The sequence below is a fragment of the Pseudorasbora parva genome, chromosome 2 (genome assembly GCF_024679245.1).
Source record: "Pseudorasbora parva isolate DD20220531a chromosome 2, ASM2467924v1, whole genome shotgun sequence".
Lineage (NCBI taxonomy): Eukaryota > Metazoa > Chordata > Actinopteri > Cypriniformes > Gobionidae > Pseudorasbora > Pseudorasbora parva.
This window is the reverse complement of record NC_090173.1, coordinates 36,085,419-36,103,683: the sequence shown is the minus strand read 5'-3', so window position 1 is coordinate 36,103,683 and position 18,265 is coordinate 36,085,419. Positions and strand designations below refer to the sequence as shown.

The 18,265-nt window shown below is 36.0% G+C and overlaps 1 protein-coding gene and 1 long non-coding RNA gene across 4 annotated transcripts in view; one reads left to right on the top strand and one right to left on the bottom strand.

The window, feature by feature from the left end:
* Window positions 1-3,053, top strand: part of rab11fip4a (RAB11 family interacting protein 4 (class II) a) — a 65,250-nt gene extending 62,197 nt beyond the window's left edge. For all 3 annotated transcript variants that reach the window (XM_067418525.1, XM_067418539.1, XM_067418531.1), the window contains one exon: window positions 369-3,053. In XM_067418525.1, the coding sequence (XP_067274626.1) occupies window positions 369-485 (117 nt within the window). In that variant the 3' untranslated portion in view covers window positions 486-3,053. The remainder of the gene's footprint in view (window positions 1-368) is intronic.
* Window positions 3,054-8,554: 5,501 nt separating this feature from the next.
* LOC137053562 (uncharacterized) lies at window positions 8,555-11,072 on the bottom strand. The gene is made up of 3 exons (XR_010899948.1): window positions 10,394-11,072; window positions 9,733-9,767; window positions 8,555-9,374 (listed from the first exon to the last, which is right to left on the bottom strand). It is a non-coding gene; the product is annotated as an uncharacterized lncRNA (long non-coding RNA).
* Window positions 11,073-18,265: the final 7,193 nt, after the last annotated feature.

Here is an 18,265-nt window from a genome sequence, read left to right as displayed (position 1 = left end):
TGTTTGTTCCTTCAGTAGAACACAAAGAAGAAGATTTCTAATTAGAAAGATCCCATTGACATACATTATATGAGCAATGGTTGGAGTTAAACATCTTAATTTGTGTTCTACTGAAAAAACAAACACGCCTACGTCTTGGATGCCCTGGGAGTAAGCAGATAAACATCACATTTTCATTTTTGGGTGAATTATCCCTTTAAGTAGCCTATATTCAGTACCACTGAATGATTCTGTACCTTAATATATAATAAGGTGTTTATATAATTTACTGACACTTTGCGAACATACATACAAGAACATACAAAATGTCATTTAGCTTTACATGAAAGAATGCCATAGTCATTTGGTAAATCTCTCTATCCTTCCAGCTTGTTGAAGCTTTGAAAGAACAAGAGGAGATCAACTTCCGTTTAAGGCAGTACATGGACAAGATCATCCTGGCTATCCTCGACCACAACCCCTCCATTTTAGAGATCAAGCAATAGGCCTCTGAGCTGAGAGCAGTTAGAGGACTCAAACTTGGTAGAGAGCTCCCCCTTCAGGCCGGGGGTTTGAAATGTTCCGCCTTTGCCCCCATGCACCAAGTCATCATGTCAAAATGATCATGTCTCATGTGGTCTGCCTCACGCACACCGGTTAAAGTTTTCATTTCCATGCTATGAGTTTAGACTGTAGAAATGACACAAACAAGTGATGAAACTGGAATATAGAGTAGAAGTGTACTTTTCACTCTCAGTTATATATATACACACTACCTCTGAGTATGTACAACTCAGTGTTGTATTCTACACATAAAAACAACAACAAGTAGAATTATTATAAATATCACATGATCACACCATATAGGAGAGCTATACATGCACCCTATGGCATGTGGGGTTTATTATAATTATTATTATTTGAACATTTTAATCAGCTTTCTCTATAAAGAACTGTTTGCCTATGAAGTTTTACCAATTCAGCGCTGAATCGATGGACAGAGCTATAGAAAGACATGACTGTATAATAACTATAATCAGCAGATAAGGGAACTTCCTTTGAATGTTCTCTGCCAACATACATTGTGGTCTGCTGTGGAAAATAATAAAACCATGTCAGTCCATCTGAAAATAAAATACACTGCTGTTTATGGCTGATGATTTCAGTTGTCAAACTGATGAGCTAAAAAGAATCATACAGCTTGTAACGGGACTGTGCTGACCATCCTTTGACTGTAGTACAAAAGCACAAGTGAACGGTGTGAGTACAGATGACACAGTTGTACAATATAGTATATACGTATAGAAAGAAAAATATATCGAAAATGTGAAAAAGAAAGGTTTATTTTTCTTAGAAGTCTGTTTGAATGAAGTTGAATCCATTGGAGTTTCAAGGAAGAGGTGGATGTAGTAAATAATGCGTGAGCAGTAAATGATTATAATATAATAACATTTTATAGTTTTACCAAGAAAACAAAATAAATCCCGACAAAATGATGGCCATAATACAGAGTAGTTAAAACATTAATACCATGGTAATTAGAACAATTTATGGTCTAAATATAAAATATATGCAATTTCATATATATATTTGGGGTCAGTAATTTTTTACTTAATCTAGATGCATTGAATTGACTGTCAGTAAAGACATTTATATATAAAAACTTTTTTTTTCAAACAAATGTTCTTTTCAACCATCTATTCATCAAACAATCTTGCAAAGCATTTTCATCATTTGATAATAATGAGAAATATCTCTTGAGCAGCATATTAGAATGATTTCTGAAGAATCGTGACTCTGACTGGAGTAATGATGCTGAAAATTTGATCACAGGAATAAATTACATTTAATATATATAAGCAGTTATATATTAATCACATTAATATTTCACAATATTACTGTTTTCATTGTATGTTTGATCAAAGAAATGGTGCGCATAACCACTTTTTTCAAAAACACTGAAAAAAAATCTTACTGACCCCGTTATTTTAATGTTTTGTCATGGCCGCATGACAGTAATATCTTGATAACGTTCACGAGTGAAGCTGCACATTTAATAAAAGTGCTGGAACTGTACATCCCATGAATGTATCACCATCTCAGTCACAGTATTCTGTATTCCTATTTTCCAGATATAGCTAGTCAAATACTATGTGAATCACAGTATTTTAAAGGAGCCAGTACTGCTACATGCTCGATTGTCACAAACTAGTTTTGCTTTGTTGCACAAATTGTACTGAATCTGTTTCTTTGCATGTCTTAATCTCTTTTTGTTTGTGCCCTTTATTTGGAATGTAACAATTAATGTTTCGGTTATTTCAGTAACTATTAATCTGATCAGTTATAGAGGAGCTTTTATATATTTCTGTTCTACTTGTTCTGTAGCATTTTTTCACTCATTGTAAATGTTGTACAGAGACTAGTTAATATTTGTATTGATGTGCCACTCATTAACCTTAATGAATAAAGGAAAGGCTGTCTTTTATACAGTTTTATGAGAAAATGGCAAGTTAGACGTATGACCAAGTAATGTATAAATCATTTGCAACTGTTAAAATGAAGTGACATCACACCTTACTTATATCCACACTACACCAGATGTCACATAGACAAGACTCGTTCTTCATTATCAAAAGAAAGGAAATATGATTTCTTCTGAAGAAACACCCATATTAAAACCATAATGTTTCTTATAGTTTCTGTTTAACACTTAAATGACCAAACCCTGACTCATTCCCAGCAACAATGTCATTTTTGCACATTTTGAAGAGTTGTGCTGTGTCTGTGTCCACTATTACAGGTTAGGCGTAACACAGTTTGACATTTTTCTGTGGGTCATGGCAACCTTTTTGTTGTTTACACATTTTTGTTGTTATAGAAAAGATAGAACTTTTTTGTCAAATGTGTGAGTATATAACTAGATTACTACTACTCATTTATATTTACACAAGTAGGAAAGGACGATTGAAAAAAAAGCTTTCAGAAAATTAAATAATAGTTTAAAGGCCTCAAGAGTTATGACATATTTGAAATGTACAATAAATGACTTGTTTTGGCATGACTTGAAATGACAAGAGTATTGACTTTTTTGTCTTCTCCATCTGTAATGCATGAACAGATCAATTCTGATCTGGAAACATTGTTTTGCCTTCTCAGCTAGTACAACTAGTAACTTTGTCTTCATCTAGTGGACAACTGCTGCAATTTGTAGCAGGTGATTATCATAGCTATAGCCAGGATTAGAGGCCTAGATGTTGAGATGAAACCCACCACAACATCCCCCCAATATTTAATATTTATTTAAAAAAATTCTTGCATTGTTTTATGGGTATTAGGGTTAGGTATGAACATCAATAAAACCTAAAACCACATAAATATAATGCTGATCACAATCTGATGGGTAGCATTTTCCGCTATTGATTGTGCTAGTGTTTTAATAAGAGGGAGCAGAATTTGAGCGGGTAGCACAAGCCCTGGTAAAAACTCCTTTAATTTAGGAAAGATGTAAGAATTTTTTTAACAAATAATTCTGTGGATTATCTGTAAGAATAACACATTTCTTGAGAATAATTTTATATACAGGTCCTTCTCAAAAAAAATGCATATTGTGATAAAAGTTGTAATGATATGCCCATGTAATGATAAAAATTTAACTTTCATATATTTTAGATTCATTGCACACCAACTGAAATATTTCAGGTCTTTTATTGTTTTAATACTGATGATTTTGGCATACAGCTCATGAAAACCCAAAAATCTCAAAAAATTAGCATATCATGAAAAGGTTCTCTAAATGAGCTATTAACCTAATCATCTGAATCAACTAATTAACTCTAAACACCTGCAAAAGATTCCTGAGGCTTTTAAAAACTCCCAGTCTGGTTCATTACTCAAAACCGCAATCATGGGTAAGACTGCCGACCTGACTGCTGTCCAGAAGGCCATCATTGACACCCTCAAGCGAGAGGGTTTCTGAACGAATAGGCTGTTCCCAGAGGGCTGTATCAAGGCACCTCAGTGGGAAGTCTGTGGGAAGGAAAAAGTGTGGCAAAAAACGCAGCAGTAGAAACATCCAGAGCCACCGTGCACAGGCGTGTGCAGGAAATGGGCTACAGGTGCCGCATTCCCCAGGTCAAGACACTTTGGGCTACAGAGAAGCAGCACTGGACTGTTGCTCAGTGGTCCAAAGTACTTTTTTTTTGGATGAAAGCAAATTTTGCATGTCATTCGGAAATCCAGGTGCCAGAGTCTGGAGGAAGACTGGGGAGAAGGAAAAGCCAAAATGCCTGAAGTCCAGTGTCAAGTACCCACAGTCAGTGATGGTCTGGGGTGCCATGTCAGCTGCTGGTGTTGGTCCACTGTGTTTTATCAAGGGCAGGGTCAATGCAGCTAGCTATCAGGAGATTTTGGAGCACTTCATGCTTCTATCTGCTGAAAAGCTTTATGGAGATGAAGATTTTGTTTTTCAGCACAACCTGGCACCTGCTCACAGTGCCAAAACCACTGGCAAATGGTTTACTGACCATGGTATTACTGTGCTCAATTGGCCTGCCAACTCTCCTGACCTGAACCCCATAGAGAATCTGTGGGATAATGTGAAGAGAAAGTTGAGAGACGCAAGACCCAACACTCTGGACGAGCTTAAGGCCGCTATCGAAGCATCCTGGGCCTCCATAACACCTCAGCAGTGCCACAGGCTGATCGCCTCAATGCCACGCCGCACTGAAGCAGTCATTTCTGCAAAAGGATTACCGACCAAGTATTGAGTGCATAACTGAACATAATTATTTGAAGGTTTATTTTTTTTTAATTATTATTATTAAAAACACTCTTCTTTTATTGGTCGGATGAAATATATGCTAATTGTTTTAGATTTTGAGATTTTTGGGTTTTCATCAGCTGTATGCCAAAATCATCAGTATTAAAACAATAAAAGACCTGAAATATTTCAGTTGGTGTGCTATGAATCTAAAATATATGAAAGTTTAATTTTTATCACTACATTATGGAAAATAATGACCTTTATCACAATATGCTATTTTTTTTGAGAAGGACCTGTATATAAAAATGTAATATTGTGATATATTATTACAATTTAACATAATTGGTTTTCAATTTATTATACTTTAAATGATCATTTATTTCTGTGATGCAAAGCTGAATCTTCAGTATCATTCCTCCAGTCTTCAGTGTCACATGATCCTTCAGAAATCATTCTAATATGATGATCCCTTTTCAATGTTTGAAACAGTTCTGCTGCTTAATATTTTTTTCATAACCTGTGATACTTTTTTATAATGCTTTGATTAGTAAAACAAATAAAATTTAAAAAAAGAAGCAAATGTTGTAAAAATAGAAATATTTTGTAACAAGACTATTGGTCCTTAATTTGGGGTCAGTCATTTTCTTTCTTTATTTGAAATAAATCACTAATTTTATTCAGCAAGGATATGTTAAATTGATAATTTTAAAAAAGATAGTATAAAGGAGATGTATATTATTTGAAAATGTGTTTTTATTTTAAATAAATGCAGTTATTTTGAACCTTTTATTCATTAGATATATTGTATTATTAATAAACTATTGTCACCACCCTAAATTGGCAGATATGCCACTCATATGATTTAAATGCAACATTCCTAAAATTAGTAAATATAGTTCAGTTCAGGTGGGAAATTAAACACTAGCCTGAAAAATGGAATGAAATATATTTCTGACTGTTCTCATCTGCGGATCTTACAGTTTCTTTCATAATAGAAAGAAACTAGAAACTAGTAGATTACAAGAAATGTAACCATAAATATTACTGACTGGAGGTCTATATGTGTCAAGTTATTTACAGTTAACATTATGTTGTTTTTTTGTGAACTTAGTTTCCACGGTTTCCTCTTGAACAGTCCACCAGGGGGTGCTATTGAGTTTTGAAAACATTTTAACAATGAGAAACCAATGAACTAAGATAGTTTTTCTGTTTTCTATGACTGAAACAGAGACATGTTCACAACAAAAACACAACTAATCAACAAGCAAAGATTATCTTCAGTTACCATATAGTTACCATTTTCTTTCTTTCTTTTTTTGTTGTTGACTTTTTTGTGTGCCAATTATGTTTTTCAACATCCTGATGTTCATGCCACGGTACTATCGTGGGCCCTTAATTTGACCAGATAATAGTCACATGACAATCTCACGTGTATGCGTGTACAAGTCTCACGATAGCTACACTTTCCTGGCATAAAGTGTTTGTATTCAAGCAACGTCCTCATTCTTCACATTGCTGAGACTCTGATAAGCCAGTCACCTCCCGCATTATTCTCATTAGACACATCCACCAAGAATGTGGTCTTCAAGAATGACTTACATGTGTTTTATCACAGCTGTCCAAACATAAAGTCTCCCAGACCCTCTCCTGAATTCAGTAAATGCCTCTTTGTCTCAGGTTTTTTTTTTTTTTTTTTTTTTTTTTTTTTTTTTAAAGGATATATTTAGAAATAGGCCTTATGAGATTGCCTCACTAGAACAAGATCTGTTGTCGCTTTTAAACCGTCGGTCGGTCGGTCTGTCTGTCTGACTTCTAAAAACTAAAATGTTTTTATCCTTCTAAAGAATTGTTATAATTGTGGCTGTTACGTACAAAAATGGAGTCAAACCAAGCGGAAGTTTGCCAAAATAGCTGTTGCCTGTTACTCTTTTTTTTCTTTTTAAAATGCATTCTTTTTATTGCTTGTTATTCAACATTAGCATATACATGGTCCAAGTGACATAATCGGAAAACTGACTTTTTTTTTTAAATAAATAAAAATAAAATAAAATATGTTTTATTTGCAAGAACATGATGGAACGCTCATGAGACCAGTAACATGCGTTTAAAGGTCCCGTTCTTTGCGATTCCATCTTTCAAACTTTAGTGAGTGTGTAATGTTGCTGTTGGAGCATAAATAACACCTGTAAAATTATAAAGCTCAAAGTTCAAAGCCAAGCGAGATATTTTATTTAACAGAAGTTCCCTTTCAAAGCCTACAGCTTTATTTACAAAATATTAATCACCAACGCTCACCGTGACGCATGCCTTTTATGCTAACGTAAGAGCAGACTTGTTGCATGAATGTGTGTCGCAGTCTCTGAGATGAATATTTTTCAAGTGGTTATGTTTGTTTATGGAGCCAGAATAGCCTCAAATATAATACATTTACAAAACAAAATTCATAAATGCATAGCACAATTCACATTTGTAAAATCTGATTCGTAAATTCAAAACACGATTCATAAATGCACAAGTAAAAGCATAAATATTTCCCCAAATGCTCACACAAATACATCTTACCTAGATAAATGTAAAATCTTTACACAAATATGTATATATCAAGTTCTTGAATTAATTTCCATCACACATTTATGAAAGATGTTGCATGCATTTATGGATCGTTGAATCTGCATTTGCGAATCGTCACACGTGCATGGACTGCATTGCATTTGTGTGTGGGATTTTTGAGACCTTCCTGGCAGGTTAGGATTCGTAAATATCTTTTTTTGGAGGACGTTCTGTTTAGCCAATCGTGGTGAGCTTTTAATCCACCAATCAAAACGCTCCTTACTGATCAGACTCAAGAAGCTCAGTCCTGCCCTTGTTCTGTGCATTCTTTCATGATCGTTTGTTTCACGACCTTTATGTAAAGACATTTTAATGGGTACTCTTTTTTTAGCACCTATTGCAATTTCTACAAAATTATGATTTATTGTTTGCACAAAATACAGCTACCCGGTTAGCCTGCTGTCTTATTCACCAAAGTTGCATACCCTGTTTATTCATGTTATCTTTGAAAAATGACTTCAATATAAAACAATATTATAACTGTATAGTAAGAGAAATAGATTAAGTGGTCTTTTTAGATCTCTTTATAGTTTATCATAGGCAAGTCACAGGTTACAATATTTCTGTAAATCTGAATATTCAGCTTATTACTAGCACTTTTTACATTTCACCTTACCTTTAGGGCTGACCTCTGGTTGTTGCTCATTTTATTAAACTACATTTACATATGTAGTCCTAATAATTTATACACAAATTTAGTCACTCATTGTATTTATTCACAAAATATAAAAAGCAATATGACAGAGTTCACAAAAAAAGAATCATCCTTGGGTTATTCCTAATCTAAACCTGTATGACCTAATTTTCTCTGCTGAACACAAAGGGAGGTGTTAATGTTAACCTCATATAGAAATATTAAGCATAATAATTTTCCTTATTCACCATTTACTTTACATTCACCATTTACTTTTTTGAACCAAAGAAAAGTGAATGGTGAATAAGTAAAAATTATATACCGATAAATAAAAATACGCCAAAATAGTACAAATAAAGTACAGCACATGCAAATCATGCAATGACTGGCAAATTTAAATATAATAACATTAACCAATAGAAAAATACAAAACAATTTCAGTGCACAGATGTAATAAGTTACAAAAGAAAAAAAATGCATTTCATCATTAAAATGTAAATTTTCTCATTTGAAATAGTTACAATTATTAATTAGTTAATAATTAGTTTGCTGCAATTATTATAATAATTATATTGCAATCTAAATATGTAATGTAAATGTAAAATGTATAATAGCTGTTATTGTTGAATCAATAATATTTGTTGTTTTAATGTGCGTGTTTTAGCTGTTTTTCATCACTTTTATAGCAGGTTACATTGTTATGCCAGTAGGTGGCAGCAAGGGCTCTTCTAATGAGTTAGTAAGTTAGTAAACCATTCCATTCAATGCTGATCCATACAGAGCACCGCACACGACGTGCAAGACAAAAAAGTAAATTGTGCCTACGATTTACTAATTCGTTCCCTCGATTAATAAATTTAGCCTACTATTTTCCTTGCACGTCATGCTCTGTAGATGCATTCTGTTGTAGTAGCTAATTCTGTGACCCTAGTTATAAGGTTAGGATTAGGAATAGGTTTAGTAGGAGGTTGGATTTGCTCAATATAGCGCCATCTAGGGTCACATGATTTGGTCAGTCACAGATTTTGGAAAACACCGTAAATCTGGTGCTTCATTTCATAGAGATCATTGTATTGACTAACGTTGACTTCTGTCATCTGAAAACCCCTTTACCACTGAAAGAATACTATGACAAAGATATAGATATACAAGCAAATGTGGGGGGAAAATTATGTTTCACTGGTGCACTAAATAGATGTATTATAGCAAACAAAGTTTAGTCATGTTCCCGAGTAAAATCTGCATGCACCTAATTCTGCAGAGGACATATAATACACCATTAGACAGCAATAAATATGAGAGTGAAATCTGGTCCGGAAGGTGGATCTGGAACCGACATCTGTCCAGGTTGTCACAACATCTCTTGTTAATCTGTCTTCACAAACTGCCCTGAAATACATTTCAAACATCAACAAGAATTGTTATAAATATAACATGAGATTTGTAAATTCACAATGCTCATTTGGCCTCGGTGGTGAAGTGCGCAGAAAATTCTGCCAGACTGAAATTTTGTCTTTTAGTCATTCAGACATACCCTTCTTAAACTAATGATAACAACTTTATAATACAAAAATAAATAACTCTCAAAACTAACTCTGCTTGTGATGATTTCAGTGTCTACTGTCTCCCTGTCTGCAGAGCTGCTCTCAGAGTCACTTAATGAATATTTCAAAATGTAATTTAATAGAACTATCAACATTTATTGTATCATATATACACACACACAGGAATCTGAGATTGTACTTACAAGTCAGATGGTTCATATCTCCTCAAGGATGTTCTCTGCACAGCCATCAGCATAGAACAGTGGAACATAAACAATTTGTTACAGAGCCAACAATATGTGGTATACAATGTCAGATTTATTAGAAATAAATAAACTAGTTTAATAAACTAGAGCATAGGTGAAAATGCAGGGGGAAAAATAATATACAGGATATACAATATAATATCTTAAGATACCAGAATTTACGTTTAGGTTTTACAGATGCATGGTGATATACATTGTCAATACTGGTTCACTATGAAAGATCAAAACGTGTCTGAAATCATTTCAGCCCATTTTCACGCTTTGTGTGAGTGACGTCACCGATTAACAGTGAAAACTTTTAGGTTAAATAATTAGATTAACATTACTTCCATTCATGACACATTGCCAGCAAAGCTATCAAAACCTCTTATCTACAGATAATATGTGATTAAGAGCCCAAACTTCCTAATAGCGCAAGGCTAACATTAGCCTAACATTACCTCTTATATTTAACGTTAGCCTAATGATTGAGACTCTAACATACTTTTTCCGAAGACACTAAACCATTTCTCTAAAGTAAATATTCAACAGAAGCTTGCAAGAAAGTGTCAGGAACAGTTGTGTGTATCAACTGTGTAATTTTAGGGACTAAACTTACCTGAAGTGAAAACAACAGTGACAGCTGCTTGTCAGACCTGCCGCCCCATTTCCATGGTGATCGCAGGCTAACTAACCGGGTAGCTGTATTTTCTGCGAACAATATATATCATAATTTTGTAGAAATTGCAATAGGTGCTAAAAAAAGAGTACCCATTAAAATGTCTTTACATAAAGGTCGTGAAACAAACGATCATGAAAGAATGCACAGAACAAGGGCAGGACTGAGCTTCTTGAGTCTGATCAGTAAGGAGCGTTTTGATTGGTGGATTAAAAGCTCACCACGATTGGCTAAACAGAACGTCCTCCAAAAAAAGATATTTACGAATCCTAACCTGCCAGGAAGGTCTCAAAAATCCCACACACAAATGCAATGCAGTCCATGCACGTGTGACGATTCGCAAATGCAGATTCAACGATCCATAAATGCATGCAACATCTTTCATAAATGTGTGATGGAAATTAATTCAAGAACTTGATATATACATATTTGTGTAAAGATTTTACATTTATTTAGGTAAGATGCATTTGTGTGAGCATTTGGGGAAATATTTATGCTTTTACTTGTGCATTTATGAATCGTGTTTTGAATTTACGAATCAGATTTTACAAATGTGAATTGTGCTATGCATTTATGAATTTTGTTTTGTAAATGTATTATATTTGAGGCTATTCTGGCTCCATACATATAGCTGAACTCTGAACGTTACAATATTACCAACAATGTTCCAGATACGTACTCTACACGTAATATTTTGGTAATTCCATGACTTACTGGCAACGTGAATGCAGAGTCACCTGCTCGTAATTTCATTACCATCATTGCAGGTTATATATCTGTCATGATTGGCAGAATTTGCTATTTAAAATGTGTAATTAAATGTCAGACAAGATTAAAATTCCCCTTAAGATTATTGTTTATTTTAAACAATTAAGAACACGGAAGATCTTTTTATATATAAAATATAAAAGTGACGTGTCACGTGACACAATGCGCGCGCCTCAACAACTGAAGAGTGTGTGCGCGCCGTAGGCAATATTATCAACAGCAGTTAATTTTTCTGGAGTGTTAAACTTTTTATTGCATAATATTTCATACAAAACGTTGGAATAATGACAGATATGGCCTCTCTACATCTAATTTAACAGTAGTAGAGACTGAACGAGAACGCGCTCGCCTGGTGGCAGTTGGGAGTTGCCATGGCAACCGTAAACACACAAACAGCTAGAGAGGACCTGACCTGACCAGAGGACAGCGTCGACATTTTGCTCTCGTTTTATCGCCAGTTATCTAAAAAAAAGGTTCAACAACGGTGTCAGATTGGTTAAGTAATATTACCTACAGTCTACTTCAAGTATTTATGTTAATATTTATACCTATTGTTACATATTTATGTGGTATTTTTCCTGAATCATTTGAAATGTCAACTAGCAAACGGTAACTTACGCTAGCACAGCATGTTATGTTTAACATTATAATGCTGAGCATCTTGAATGCTTTTATTCATGTTCTGCTGTATCTCAATGTTTTTGTTAAATAATTTGGGTGTTTTATTCTTCGTTTTTGTGTGTTTTTCAAAATAAATGAACTGAATAAACTAAAGTCATATTGAGTCTGCATTCGTCATTCACATTCATTGAAATAGCCTTTAAATTAGTTTGGGCAAATGAGGACATAAACTACAGCATGTCCGCCTATTGAAAAATGAATAATTATAAAAATTACCAACTGATTACCAACACACAACTAATAGATCCATGACGTTGCCACAACGTTGCAGTTACTAACTGGCAACGTTACAATGTTACGTTGTGACAACGTATCTGGGAATTTCACTTTTCCAGTTGCCACAATGTAACTAGTTACGTCACCACGACGAAAGTTTAGTCAGCAGATTACGTTGCAGTTACGTAACAGCCACGTATTTGTGTTAGCTGACATGTTTCCATGTTAAACATGGTAAACATGTTATGTTGCATGTTACCCTCATGAGGGGTTAGTAATTAAATATACAGAATTTATTTATTTTTGGGTGAACTATCTCTTTAAGAAAGTAAAGAGGGTCCATTTTAAGTTGATTGTAAGCTATTAGGCCTTAGGGATGGGCCTTTTTGTCAATTTTTCAAAAACGAGTAATTGATTGACCATGCGGGGCTTGTACGGGGGGCGGGGCGTCTCCGTCATGGAGATATGAGACTGTTATGAAAATGTATGCGACAAAAACTTGAGATGTCTATGCAAATATGAACATATGACTATAAAAAATAACTGTTACATTATGATGCATAAATGTCTTAAAGAAAAAGAAACTAAATAGGCCTAACTGTCTCAAATAACCCAGTCAATGATATCGGGCATTATATTTGAGCTGCAAGTGTGAATACACCATCCCGCAGAGCTTTGCTAGAGAATTAATAAACTCAGTCAAACGCATCCTATATGAGATTAATCAGATATATGCCTATTACATATATCTGCCCAAAAGGATGCAAATGCACTTATGCACATGTGAACTTGGCCAACAGGCTTGAAAACGAAACTCATTTTGAATGCGCTCTTCAACGCTAATACACAGGCAACAAAACCACAGATAATTTACAACACTTTAATCGTGTTCTTATTATAATTCTATAGCCTACATGACAGATTGGCGCTGCAGCTGCACATAATTTTATTTTTCTGCCGCACATCTTGCGCTGTATTTCATGATCATTCACAGTGCATCAGACATCACTGTGCTTTAGTTTCACTTTATTTCGCGGTCTGGAAGGCATGCTGCCTAATGCTAACCAATCAGACGTCAGTTATCGTCCAAAATGCCGCAATAACCAATCCGAGAAATATACAAATATATTTTTTAAAGTCAGGGCGATCATCGTTTTCATGATCGATCGTCGCTGTCACGTTCGAGTAATCGAGTAGCCTACTCGACCACTGTTGCCCATCCCTATTAGTATTAGGACTATATGCTTTACATGACCTGTCAATGTTGCTGTAGTCCACAGCTGTTTCACTCCCACACCAGACCTCAGAGTCTCTACGCCTGTCATGGTGTGTGCTATATTACCTCTCTGCTAGGGGAATGTAGTGCTTTATTTGGGCCAGGCATGGCTGCTCCTCATGATTGAGCACTGCAAGGTGTGAATGACCTCCTTCTCACAAGAGCAGGGAGGACGTTAGTAAGGAACCCAAAGTACAGGGGTCTGTCCCACTTTCACATTTTTTTCAGACCTCCTTTTAGGATCGAGCATCTTGGACCAGACAGAGACTCCACAGCTGAGAATTAATTTATTGTCTGATAGAAGGATAAATATACTGACCTGATCCAACACTCATAAAGCATGTTAGCATGGAACATTAATCAGATCCATTTGATCACATCTGTTTAGGCTATTGGAAACCTTTTCTCTATTGTTTTTTTTTTTCCAGTAACAAACTATTTGTTTCCTACTTGTCTTTACAGACGATACAAGTTTCCGACTTGCCAGATAAATTGAATCAATAGGTTTCAAGTTTAAAGGGATAGTTCACCCAAAAATTATAATTGTCATCATTTCCTTATCCTCATGTCAATCAAACGAGTGCTATTTTAGAGCATTTAAGATACTGATATAGTTTTTATTAACATTTTGAATGATAGTTTTTATTTTAGTTCATTTTAGTTGTTTTGCTGTTTTTTTTAATAAATATAGTTTTTTTTAAATTCTATTTTACTTTTATTTATTTATTTATTTAATAAAAAGGAGAAATGTTGCCTTGCATATAGCTGCAATATAAAACATGTACATTTGTATTTTATTTTATTTTATTTTATTTCAGTTCATGTTTATTTTATTTTAAGTAGCAATTTTTTCATGGTTTTAGATTCAGTTAACTATAATAACCCTCATTCAAACCTGTATGACTTTCTTTATACATTTTCTATGAGAATATAAACAGGTTTGGAGCAAATGAAGGTGAGAAAATAATGACAGAACTGTAATTTCTGGGTGAACTATCCCTTTAAGTCTCTGTTGTCCATACTGAATGCTTTCCCCACAGAGCTGTTAAGGGGATTCACATCCCTCCCTGCCGCAAAATCGATTGGCTGTGTGTTAATTGCTGTTCTCAACGTGATGTCTGCCCTTTGGTCCTAAAAAGATCACAGTTTTTCCACATGACCAGCGGGCCATCTTCACATAGCTCTTTTGAGGGAAACTGTCTTCTGTGAGGTTTCACTCTGTGTTTCTTGAGGGGGAAAATCAATCTGAAGGCCTCCTGCGTAGTTAAACTGGTAACAGAAGAACAGAGGAGTCAGTTTTAAAATAATTCCCTTGTATGTAAGACCCTATTGAATGCAACGAAGGAAAAAATAATCACCCGTCATGTTGCTTAAAAAAGTCCACATTCAGTTTCAGTAGGTCTGCTCTCTCTCTCTCTCTCTCTCTCTCTCTCTCTCTCTCTCTCTCTCTCTCTCTCTCTCTCTCTCTCTCTCTCTCTCTCTCTCTCTCTCTCTTTTTTAAAAGGGATAGTTCACCCAAAAATGAAAAATCTGTCATTATTTATTTACCCTCATGTTGTTCCAAACCTCATTCTGCTGAGTCACATCTTAAAATGATGATGATGTTTGAGCCCCAGTGTTTCTTCTGCATGACAGGAATATAAGTGAAATATATTCCTCATGCAGAAGAAAGTCAGATGGGTTTGACGTTTTTTGGATGAACCATTCCCTTAAGTAGCTGTCTCTTCTTGGCCTGCAATGCAGTCTGAATGACACAGCATCAAGGGACTTTATGTACGGTAGTCTCTTTAAAACTGAGCATATGAAGCCTTATGGTCATGTGGTGTTAATTACATTACTACTTAGCAGAAGTCATGGAGGTCTGCATTAAAACAGCATTTTGAATAGAAATGGGATACAGAAGAGATAAAGACAAATTTAGTGTTGCTTTGGGTCCCAAATTACACTTTGTAGAGAGTGATGAAGAGCATGGAGTGTGTGACTCAGTGTGTGTGTGTCTGTGTGCTGTAAAGGGGAACTCCGATATGTCCAGGCATGCCTCCAGCACTCTCTCTTTCCCATATAATGACTCATAGAAACGTGCTGTTTAAAGTAGGGGATTTCTGCCCTGGTCTGGCTGCCCAACACATTGGGGGCTAAATGTGAGACAATGGCTCATGGAAAGCTTATACTAAGAAGCTCCAGCCAATGAGAGCCTAAAACAGTCCCGCTGCAGTGTTTTTGGCGTATCGTACTGGAATGACATTTGGCAATAATCTGTTTATCAGTCTAAACACAGAGCAGAAACAGATCCCAGCTTGGCATTTTTGGTTCTCTGCAACTGATGGAAAAACAGATTGCAGTGTTGAGAAATGTTCTATGTTCTGGCTTTGCCAAACCCGCCAATAGGGAACAGACTTAAAGTGTTGCTGGGCAACTGTGCCGGTCCTGCCTGGAGAGAGTGCCAAACTTCGCGAGAGCTGTGTGTAGAGCCATGTGGGTCATGTTAGCCCTGGCATTCCTGTTCATCTAGCTCATCTACTGCCACCAAGCCTACGAAGATCACACCGTTCTGGACGTCTCCTAAGATGGCACCGATGCCTGTGTGATGACATACCAGTGTGTCTTTGCGTCTAAGCGAACCTTGAATATCTTTCGACACATGTCGTGACCACAAACAAGCTGAAAACTGTTTATTCAAACATTTAATCAGATTAATATGCGTAGAAAATTCAGTCATGCATAGACAGTGTGCCTGGAGCACCTTTATGCTAGTGCAGGTGAAAACCTTAACTTATGATACTTTTTTTAATACTATGATGCTTTTATCTGTTAGCATTTCCATTCACCACAAACGCATTAGTTGCACAGAGAAGCCCGTTTCACACCAAAAACCTACTTAAAGCGGGGTGAAATGCTGTTTCATGCATACTGATCTTTTTACACTGTTAAAGACTTGGAATCCCATACTAAACATAGACAAAGTTTCAAAAGTTAAGGTGGACGTTTGATGGGAGTATTTCTTTGTCAAAAATACGACTTCCGGTTAGTCATAGGGTTCGGCAATTTTTTTTCGATCATGGGTCCACTTGACGTTAAAGTTTCAGAATTTCCTTGTATGGGCCTTACGGACAATTCTACCGGAAGAGCGTGAGAGAGAGAGCGAAAGCAACAGGCTACGCCCATCAAAGCGCTGGCTCGTAGGCTGCGCTGCACAGGTGATGTGACTTCAAGAAATTAACAATGTCACCAAAAAAGTGCGTTTTTGGTTGCCAGACCAAGACAGTCCTGTACAGATTGCCAAAAAACCCCGCGTTAAGGCAACAGTGGATGTAATTTGCTTTTCCGGATCAGCAACTGAGTTGCGCAAAGGTTTATGTCTGTTCACTGCATTTCGGTGACGACTGTTTCATAAACAAGGCCCAGCTCGACGCCGGATTTTCCCGACCGCCTAATGCTGAAGGATGAAGCAGTCCCAACGATAAAGGTCCCAACGTTAGAACCGCAGGCTGTGAGTAAGACTGATTCAAATGTCTGTGTTTTTGCCAATGCCCATCAAGTAACGTTAGCCCAAACATGATCACGTATAGTTAATTGATCAATGGAGCATGCGATGTGTAGTGCATGTACATTTGTTTAGCTGGCCACTATATGTGTAACTTTATGTTTGTGTATTGTAAAAGCACTCCAAACAACAATACACAAAGAGTGGGGAAATATGTTGAACTAAATAAGCGCGCTTCTTCATTCAAATGCGCTACTATTCCATGTCTTTCTATATAAACACTAGCCTGCCGTGCAAAACCAGTCCGCTTACTTGTCTACACAAACCACGCGTAAACACACACACACACGTGCACAACTGCACTTCCCACATGTACACCTTCAAAGACAAAAATACGACGATATAATTCAAGTATAAATATGTAAATAACACAAGCCGCTAAGCATATTATATAGTTAGTGTATAACTTGTACCACATAGAGACGTCCTGCTCTAGTCGTTTTTGCTGCTGCTCCTGTTCAACTGCAGCCTCTGGGTCTGATTCCGGATCATAGATGTATGGCTGTATCTGATTAAAAGCCATATTTTTATTTTGAATAAAGTTTTTTCCCGCTGTTAGGGATGACACAGCTTTACGACGCACTCAACCCAATAACAGCGGCGCGCACACGTCATTATTTAGCTCCGCTCACACGACACGCCCCCACCCGCTCGGCTTTTTTCGGAAAGACTCGGAACAGCGCATCTTTCTTATATAATTAAAAAAAAATAAAGACTTTTCGGAGATATGCAGGATGCAATGCTACTCTATAGGTACTCAAGATTGACATGACACTGACTGAAACTGAGTGTTTCACCCCCCCTTTAACACAATACTTGAATGGCCATGGAGAAAGTTACTTTTTATCTACCAGCACAAGACTGTGCTAACCAAAAACAATTAAAAAATATATATTTTACAGACCACACTTAAAGTAGGATTTAAAAAAAAAAAAGATTCACAACTCTCAGCAACTTGAACTAACTTGGTAAACAAACATGGATCACAGTGGCCTGTGTTTGTAACCACAGAAAACAGTCATCACGTGAATTTCAGGTATGAGAAGAGCAAATGTTTGAAAGCACTGAAAACTGCTGTGGCTTTTAGTCTTGAAAAGAAGAATGATGTCAGTGTGACATAGATTGTTGACTCTAGATTTGAGCTGCTTCCCGGAAATCCAGGACAATCTCAATGTCAGAAACAATTTTTCAAGAAGGAAGCCATACAAAAAATAAATAAATAATACATTATATTGCATTCATTTGACATTTAAAGGGTTAGTTGAAAATGAAAATTCTGTCTAATGAATAATTCCTCACCCCCATGCCGTTCAAAACCTGTAAGACC